This window comes from Gnatocerus cornutus, chromosome 1 (genome assembly GCF_029298725.1).
Source record: "Gnatocerus cornutus isolate USDA-ARS CGAHR chromosome 1, icGnaCorn1.1, whole genome shotgun sequence".
NCBI classification, from domain to species: Eukaryota; Metazoa; Arthropoda; class Insecta; order Coleoptera; family Tenebrionidae; genus Gnatocerus; species Gnatocerus cornutus.
The window spans coordinates 13,555,299-13,565,048 of record NC_142233.1 but is presented as its reverse complement, the minus strand read 5'-3'; the positions used below and the strand labels follow the sequence as shown (position 1 = coordinate 13,565,048).

Here is a 9,750-nt window from a genome sequence, read left to right as displayed (position 1 = left end):
TAAACAAACATTTTTACTCTATTTACACTTACAAACATTCGAATGACTAGCCATCTAACAACATTCACAAAAAGTTTTTAGAAGCCCCTAACGCTTTTAATCGCAATGGTTTCTTCCGTGGACGACATCACTCTATACTCTGCAAATTCCATGGTAAACGTTGCAGTTCCAGACGTTACAGTCCTCAAAACAGTGGAGTATCCCAGCAGCTCGGCCAAAGGAACATTCACCGTAATTACCTTTCACACAACGCAATAAGTCGAGAATATTTAATTTTTCCAGTTCTACGCACCTTCATATTTCCTCTTATTGTCACATTCTGGATATCCGGTCTTCTCTTGGCCAAATCGGCCATAACACCAGGCATATACTCTTCCGAAACGGCGATTTCAACGTGCATAAACGGCTCCAAGACATTCGTTCCGGACTCTCTGATCATCTGCAAGCAGCACAACTAAATAGAAGACATTCCATAATGCGCATGCGCACAAATGTGTTATATGCGGTTTTTAACTGAAGCAGTGGCGTCGCTCAAGTAACACAGTTAAAAGTGCAGGGAATTTAATTGAAACATCGCAACTTTCAACCGAAGATCAAAATCTCCACTTGCGCCGCCTATGGCGGCGACTACGTACCTAACTAAAATTAGTACCTTTTGGATAAGTTGCGTGACCGTCGCAGAAATCATACTTTCCGAAGTCCCTCTTCCCACTTCAAACGTATGAAGCATAACTTCAGTATTCACAACCCTCGACCCAATTTTAGGGCCATGAGTGAGTCCCACTTCAATCCCACGCTTAATCGCGAGGAGGTTCTTCGGGAAGATCGCCGAAATGTTGCTCGCAGAATCAGGACTCTTGTCAAGCTTCATGACGTCGTTAATGGAAACGAAGTGATCTGTAGGGATCAAGGAGAGTTTCACAGTGACCATCTGCTTGTTGTTTCCGATTTTCGTGTCCACTGTTAAAGTGTCGGTTATTTTGTTTACGGGGGCTTCCCAGTAGGCTATTTGAAGGGGGCCCAACTCGGCGTCAATCTTGTACTCTTTGAGAATTCGGTCTTTGATTATTTCTAGGTGTAACTCGCCCATGCCTAAGAAGATGGTTAATTAAATTTTTATACATGGTTGGCTTTGAGAGAAAATTTCATGTCGTAACTAACAGCACCACGGCTGTTTTTACGAATAACAGGTGAATATTTGAGAAGTTTGAGTTTTTGAGCAAGAAATCGACATACGTGCCAGGAGACAAAACAAGAAGAGCTTCTCAGGGTGATCAATTGATTACTTATCTAGTCGGCTCCTACCTTGCCAACGTGTCTGAACTTGACGCTTTAATTTTAAAACAATTGACAGAATTAGAGGATGACAACTATGAAGACATACGTTCACATAGTAAAAGCCAACTAGAAAAAAAAATCCACTGTTTTTCACTTCTTGATTGTTTTTTAAAATATTATTTTCTATTTTACAGCATTAAAACGATATTTTTATTACAAAACAAGTTTCATTCTTAAACGACTTTTTGTGACTTTCATTGTGACATCAAAAATGGTGCGGCAATGAGAAAGCGCTATTAATAATAAAAATGAAAGTCATGTGCCAACTTGGATAGCTTGAATTCAGAAGAAGAATTCGAAATAACAGTCGAAATGTAGAAAATAATATTCAAAATTTAAAGGATGAGATAAACCAAAAATTGCATTTCGGGATCTTCCTTTTCGAATTATTTTTTGTTTTATACTAATCAATTAAATCCTTTACATACTCATCTGGTACTTCGTCAACGTGTGTCTGAACTTGACGCTTTAACGTCAAATAATTGACTGACGTTAGGAAATAAAAGATATGAAGACGTACGTTTACAGAGAAACAGCAAACTAGTAAAAAATCAATTGATTCACTGCATTTTTACCTGTTTTTTTTGTTCTATTTCCCTTTTGTTTTTTTTTAAATATCCTTTTCTATATTACGTCAATAGATTCTATGTTCAAAAATTATACTAGAACAAGCTTCATTCTTCAACGATTTTTAATGGTTTTGGTATGAGAATGAGAGTCATTAAAAATCGTTTAAGAAAGCTGAGTATTTGGAAAATTTGAGTTTTCGAGCCAAAAGTTGACATACGTTCAAAAGCATGACCTGTCTAGAACAGAAATTTAAAGGAGGGGAGAAACCAAAAAAAGCTTTTTGGAATTTTCCTTTTCGTTTTTATTCTTATTTTTTTTTTATTATACAGAGTGATCTACTAAATTTTGTATCTAGTTGCATCGTACTTTGTCAACGTATGTCTGAATTCGACGCTTTAACGTCAAATAATTGACAGATCTTATGGAGAAACAGAAGTGAAGACATACGTTCACAAAGTCACAGCTAACTAGAAAGAAATTAATTGAGTTACTGTATTTTCTACTCTTTTTCGGTTCTTATATCTTCTTTTCCCTTTTGTTGTTTTTTTTAAATATTATTTTCTATGTTATGGTCTTAAACTGACCTTATTCTAAGTTCATCAAGCTTCATTATTAAACTATTTTTAGGAACTTTCATTCCAACACCAAAAATCGTCCTGGAATAAAGCCACTAAAAATCGTTTAAATGGCTCATTGCAACACGATTTATGGTGTCAGAATAAAAAGTCACTAAAATCGTTTAAAAATGAAGGTTTTCAGGAGAAATTTCATGTCGTAACTAGCACCACTGCAGTATTTTTGACGAATGAAAACTGAATATTTGAGAAATTTGACAGTTTTCGAACAGAAAGTTCAACATGCATGGCCTGCCTAAAATGAAAATATAATGCATCGCACGACACATGAAAGCGGAAAAAAAATGAAGAAAAGGTTTATAAGTGGGAAGAAGGTAAAAAAAGCGAAGAGATAAACTAAAATGGACTTTTTGGGCCTTCCACTCGAATTCTTTTCTTGTTGTGATTAATTAAATCCTTTATCTAGTTGGCTGGTACCTTGTCAACGTGTGTCTGAACTTGACGCTTTGACGTCAAATAATTGACAGATGTTAGGGAATGACAGATACGAAGACATACGTTCGCATAGCAACAGCCAACTAAAAAAAAAGTTTTACTGTTTTTTCTGTTTTTTACTTCCTGATTGTTTTTTAAAATATTATTATTGTATTAGTGACTTTCATTGTGACATTAAGAATGGTGCTATAATTAGAAGTCACTATAAGTCGTTTAAAAATGGCGTTCACAGAGTAAAAAGCCAACTAGAAAAAAAAATTAATTCACTGTTTTTTAATATTTTTTTGCTTTTTCCCTTTTGATTGTTTTTAAAAATATTGTTTTCTATATTACGGTATAATTCTACATTTTATGTTCAAAATTCATACTAGAACAAGCTTCATTCTTAAACAATTTTTGGTGACTCTCATTCCGACACCAAAAATCGTGCCGTAATAAGAAGTAACTGAAAATGGTTTAAGAATGAAGGTTATGTCCCAACTTGGGTTGCTTGATATTTGAAGAAAAATTCGAAATACATATAGAAAATAATTGAGAAAAAAATTTCAAGTCGTAACTTCCACCACCGCAGCAGTTTTGACATACAAAAACAAAATATTTAAGAAATTTGACAGTTTTTGAGCAAGAAGACGACATACGTTTAAAAGGCACAGCCTGCCTAAAATGAAAGTTTAACGGATCGCATGAAACTCGAAAGAAAAAAAAGATTTAAAAGTGATGCAGTTTTGACGTATGAAAGCTAAATATTTGGGAAATTTGACAGTTTTCGACCAAGAAATCGACATACATTCAAAAGACATAACTTGTCATAAATGGAAATTTGAAGAAGGAGATAAACCAAAAATAGCTTTACGGTTTTTTCCTTTTGATTTTTTTTATATACCGAGTGATCAATTGAATCCTTTATCTACTCGACTAGTACCATAAACGTGTGTCTAAACTTGACGCTTTAACGTCAAATAATTGACAGATGTTAGGAAATGACAGATACGAAGACATAACGTTCACATAGTAAAAGCCAACTAAAAAAAAAACAATTGATGCACTGTATTTTCTACCGGTTTTCAATTATTTTTCGTTTTTGATTGTTATAGAAAATATTCTTTTTGGCCTCATGAATTGTAAACGTCAAATTAACATTCAATTGACATCTTCGGAAACACTAGATTTACAAGCGCCCTGGACGTTTACACAAGCCGTGCGGTAAAAATTCCCCAAATCGTCTGCTCTTCAGATGCGTTTATAAATTAAAATCACTTTACCATAATGAAGATTAATCACCAAAGTGGAATCTACCTAAATTCTTATCTCAATTAAGACAATATTTCTATTTTTAAAGTAATATTAAAACGTTTTTTATACAGCGCCATCTTGTGTACTTTTTGTGCACCAACTGCAAAATTGACAGAATTGACAGATGATGAAATTTACAAATGTCAGATGTGACAGTTCTCATGAATTTTGAAAAACCCAATCATTTAAATTAAAATTTTTCGGCCAAAAAGTTTAATACAACTCTTGTGCGTTAACCATTACAGCGCTCAATCAATCATTAAAGCACTCCGGCTACGCCGTCGTGCTTCAAACTGATTTCGCGCTGTAAAATGTAAGTTACCACACGCGACTGTAAATAACTATTTCTGTATTACAGCATTAAAATGACATTATTCTGTGTTTAAAAATTATACAAAAAAATTAATTCTTAAACGATTTTGAGTAATTTTAATTCTGACACCAAAAATCGTGCTGTAATAAGAAATCACTAAAAATCGTGCAAAAATGGTTCATTCCAGCACGATTGGTGACATAATGAAAAGTCACTACAAATCGTTGAAGAATGAAGGTTATGTACCAACTTGAGTGGCTTTATTTTTCAAGATAAATTAGAAATAAAGAAAATAGTATGCGCTGTTCTGCAACTTGTTTCAAAATATATTATTTTTGTTGAATTTTTTGTATATTTTCTAGCACTTTTGTCATTTCCACCTTCTTCTTGTTCTTCACTTGTCTTTTTTTTCCTATTTTAACAAGAAAAAAGAAAGTAAAAGAAGAATTAATAAATCTCAACCAAGAGACAAAAAAGATTTGGAAATAAGTTATAAAAAGGAGAAGAAAATGGAGACAGTGAAAGAGAAGAAAATGAAGAAAAAGGAAAAGAAGATAAGGTAATAAATTAAATACCTGATAAGACAGTTTGCCCCGTCTCCGCATCGTGCACCACCCTCAAACTCGGATCTTCCCTCTGCAGTTCATTCAAAGCCTGATCCAAAGCGTTCACATACGCCAAACTTGGGGGCTCCACCGAACAGAAGAAAACAGGCTCCGGGACTTGGGGGCCCACCCCAAACAGACTCTCAATGCTCTCTTCATCCATCTCCACGTTCTTTTTATCAAGAAGTTTCATCATTTTCGTTTTCGCCTTCTGCGCTGCAGACTGCGAATTCGTCACTAAATCCCCCGACATTATATGCTGCAATGAGATGTTAAAACCGCGAACTACCAAAAAAGAAAGAATACTTTTAGACCCGCCACCACGGCGATGTTCCCATTGCGAATGCTCTCAACTTCTTGAAAATCATCCGCGTACGCCACGTACAACTTCCCGCACTGCTCCGCCTGTTCTTGTTGAACGGAGTAGAGCCGCTGGTTCTTGTTAATCTCGCCGTTGTAAATCCGGAAGAAGACCAAACTCCCCTTTTGTTTGTCATGTTTGACTTTGAAGGCCCGCGCGCACAGATTCTCTTCAAACGCGGAGAAATGTTTATTGCGCTCTGATGGTGATGGGAGGTACAAAATTATAGAGTCCATCAAAGGTTGGATGCCGATGTTCTTGTAGGCGCTGCCCAACACAACCGGAACTGCTTCCTTGCAAAGTCTGAGTGAAGTTAAAACGTTTCTTGTTAAAATTGGTAGGATACCTGTCGCAGGGTCACTTGGCGGAGGGCTTTAACAATATCCGCGGTGGTGATGGCGTCGAAAGACTCCGAAGATATTATGGTGTTTGCTAGAGTGTCATCAAAGGTTGATAAGACGTCGATGAGCTGAGATTGAGCCATTTTCGCCTCGTCCCACAAGGAAGGGTCCGATTTTTCGGTGATTTCCGTTTTGGAGACTTTTCTACTGTCGGATTTGTCGTAAATGAGCTTCTCCATCGTCACCGTGTCGATTATCCCTACACAAAATAAAAAGTAGAGTTTAAATTTCCCGCCTCGAACTTTTAGTGTGGCGAAAAAAACACTAGATTACATCAGATTTAAGAAACTGGGAATATTTGAATTTGCTTCCATAATTTTTGGTTTTACTGAAACCACTACTTTCATCTATAAGTCAATTTTCCTGCAGATAATTTATCGATTTAGAAAGGAGCAATTTTAAAAATCAACACGATTTGAAAGAGATAAGTTAGATACCTGTACTGGATACGTTTCAATTTTGTTTAATAGATGGCTCCACAAGCAACTGTCAATATTTTTACTAATTGCTTTACTAAACGACCAATCACAGAGCCGCATTTTAAATTTACTAATACCATGCAGGAAAAGTGAGGTTATTTACACTACACTATGGCTTAAAAAACCTTTTCTTTGTTTGTAATTTCTAGAATGTTTAGAACTCATGAGGTCTAAACATTTTTTAAAAAATTTTTAGGTTAGAATTTAGAGAATTTTGATTTGGTAACACTGGTTAACACTTGACAACTGCAGACCTGTCAAATGTCCGTTTTCCACCACCGGCAACTGCAGAGGGAGCGTCAAAACTTCCAATTTTTCTTCAATTGATTTGCAACACAACTGCAAATTTGAGTCGCTTCTGTCCATCTTGTTCACAAAGACGAGTCTGGGAATTTTGTACCTGTCGGCTTGTTTCCACACTGTCATTGTTTGTGCCTCCACACCTACAAAGAAAAATTACCACAAACTGTTGAAATGGTATATTTAAAAACGAGTTGTGGAAAACTCGTATTAAAACACTAGTGTTTTTAAGTTTTATAAAACGAGTTTTACATACTATTTTTTCTAATTTGCATTTTCATACCGTTTTTTACGCTTCATGCTATGGTAACGAAGCTATTAACGTTTCCGAGGTAGAAATGGTCTATTAACGCATTCAAAACGAATGCGTAAGTAGCGCTATTACAACAGCAAATTGTTAAAGCACCAGTTCAGGTTTCCAGCACAAGTGTTTTTTAGTTTTATAAAACGAGTTTTGTGTGTTTTTTTCCTAATCTGCATTTTCATACTTTTTCTTACATTGTTTTTTACATTGCTATGGTAACACAGCTATTGACGCATCCGATGTAGAAATTATAGTCTATTAACGCATTCAAAACGAATGCGGAAATACCTCTGTTACACAGGAGTGCTTTTAAGTTTTATAAAACGAGATTTGTATGCAATTTTTCGTAAATTCCATTTTTTTTACAAAATTTTCCTACGTTGCTATAGTAACAAAGTTATTAACGCATGCGAGGTGGAAATGGTCTATTAACGCATTCACAACCAATGCGGAAATAGGTCTAGTACAACAGCAAATTAGAAAGTAGAAAATTAAAAAACGAATTTTATAAAACACGAGTGATTTTAAGTTTTATAAAACGAGTTTTGTATGCTATTTTTCTTAATTTGCATTTTCATACCTTTTCTTACAACATTTTCCGACGTTGCTGTGGTAACGAAGCAATTAATGCATTCAGAACGAATGCTAAAATAGCTCTGTTACAACAGCAAATTAGGAAATAGTATGTTAAAACGAGTTTTATAACACACCCATTAAAACACGAGTGCTTTTAAGTTTTATAAAACGTCTTTTGAATGCTGCATTTCCATACCTCTTTTTTCCAAGATTTTCCAACGTTGCTGTGGTAACGAAGCTATTAACGCATTCAAAACGAATGCGGAAATAGCTCTGTTACAACAGCAAATTAGGGAGTAGTATATTAAAAAACGAGTTTTATAAAACGCGTATTAAAACATAAGTGCTTTTAAGGTTTATTAAACGAGTTTTGTATGCTATTTTTCCTAATTTCCATATTCGTATTTTTATTTACAAAATTTTACTACGTTGCTATGGTAATGAAGCAATTAACGTATCCCACGTAGAAATAGTTTATTAACGTACCCAAAACGAATGCGAAAATAACGAAAATAACAACAGCAAATTAGAAAATATATTAAAAAACGAGTTTTACAAAACGCGTATAAAAACACAAGTGCTTTTAAGTTTTATAAAACGAGTTTTGTATGCTATTTTTTCTAATTTGCATTTTTACATTTTCCGACGTTGCTGTAGTAACAAAACTATTAATGCATGCTAAAATAGCTCTGTTACAACAGCAAATTAAAAAATAGGATATTAAAAACCGAGTTTTATAAAACGCGTATTTAAACACGAGTGCTTTTAAGTTTTATAAAACGTGTTTTGTATGCTATTTTTTCTAATTTCGATTTTTGTAGTTTATTTACAAAATTTTCCTACGTTGCTGTGGTATGGTAATAATCTATTAATGCACCCAAAGCGTTGTTACAACAGCAAATTAAAATATAGAATATTAAAAAAACAGTTTTATAAAGAGTATATTAAAACAACAGTCCAGGTTTGCAGCACAAGTGCTTTTAAGTTTCCAGTACGAGTTTTTTATGCTGTTTTTGCGAATTTGTCTTTTAAATCTAACTTTTTTTTACAAGATTTTCCGCCGTTCCTGTGATAACGAAGCTATTAACGCATGGTATGCGAAAACGATCTCTTAACGCACTCAAAAGAAATGCGGAAATTGCAAATTAGACAATATTTAGTTAATGAAACAAGATTATTCATCTCCCATTAACAAACGAGTTAGTTACAAAAAATTCCGTCGAACAAATTTTGAAAAAATGAAGGAAAATGGAGAATTAATTTCCTGACATTTAATAGACGATTAAATGAATGAAAATTTGATATGGGCGAATGGATCAGAGGGCAGAATCTTGCCTCCAAAATTTGAAGTCTTGGGTTTGATTCCCACACAAGTCGCGTTTTTCCGATTGAAATCTACCAATAGTCAGCTGTGGTAAGTACATGACAAATCGTTAATTAATGACTAAAAATCGTGCATTAATGACCAAAATCGTGCATTAATAAACAGTTGACGGAAATAGTTAAAGACGAATGCAGAGATAGCTGCAACCCCAAATTGTTAAAATACCATTTCCTCACCTGCAGACCCATCCAGGACCACCACAGCCCCATCTAAAACATTCAGCGTCTGCTCAACTTCCATGGTAAAATCAATATGGCCCGGAGTGTCTATCAAATTAAACTGATTTTTCTTCCAATAAAACGTAACCGCGGCTGAAGTTATGGTAATTCCGCGTTCTCGCTCTTGGTCCATGAAATCTGTTACAGTGTTACCATGATGGACTTCTCCCATTTGGTTTATCACGCCTGAATAGTACAACATTCGTTCCGTGGTCGTGGTTTTCCCTATAAAGTACCATCAGAGTTATAATTTAAATAAAATAAAAACGAACCTGCATCGATGTGGGCTAAAATACCAATGTTTCGGATTTTTTGTACGTCGACATCTTCGAATTTCTTTTTGGTGCTGCTGTGTCTTAGTAATTTGACTAAACGAGGTTTGAATACTGTTTTGGAACTCAAAAAAGAAAGCATTTTTGTTGAAGTCAAGCTCGAACATCTTAAACCTAACCTAACTTGTCATTTTTGACGTTTGGGTAAACAACACTTTGGTGACGGATGGAAAGTTACTAAACAGATTTGAATTATGGCGCCAATA

General features: G+C 34.8%; 1 protein-coding gene across 1 annotated transcript; it reads right to left on the bottom strand.

The window, feature by feature from the left end:
• Nucleotides 1-9,688, bottom strand: mRRF2 (mitochondrial ribosome recycling factor 2). Its single transcript, XM_088049449.1, has 9 exons — nucleotides 9,485-9,688; nucleotides 9,171-9,437; nucleotides 6,685-6,873; nucleotides 5,897-6,150; nucleotides 5,496-5,843; nucleotides 5,160-5,448; nucleotides 653-1,092; nucleotides 293-439; nucleotides 1-239 (listed from the first exon to the last, which is right to left on the bottom strand). Exons 1-9 carry the CDS (start codon nucleotides 9,624-9,626, stop codon nucleotides 78-80), a joined length of 2,238 nt encoding a protein of 745 aa, XP_087905575.1. The 5' UTR covers nucleotides 9,627-9,688; the 3' UTR covers nucleotides 1-77.
• Nucleotides 9,689-9,750: the final 62 nt, after the last annotated feature.

What these genes read in the sequence shown, in the direction of transcription:
- mRRF2 (XM_088049449.1), bottom strand. Translation starts at nt 9,626, where the DNA reads ATGCTTTCTTTTTTGAGTTCCAAAACAGTATTCAAACCTCGTTTAGTC. An exon ending in GGGGCAAACTGTCTTATCAG is followed by an intron (nt 1,093 to 5,159) that starts GTATTTAATTTA and finishes CCATCTTCTTAG; the next exon opens with GCATGGGCGAGTTACACCTA. An exon ending in CAATAAGAGGAAATATGAAG is followed by an intron (nt 240 to 292) that starts GTGCGTAGAACT and finishes GTTGTGTGAAAG; the next exon opens with GTAATTACGGTGAATGTTCC.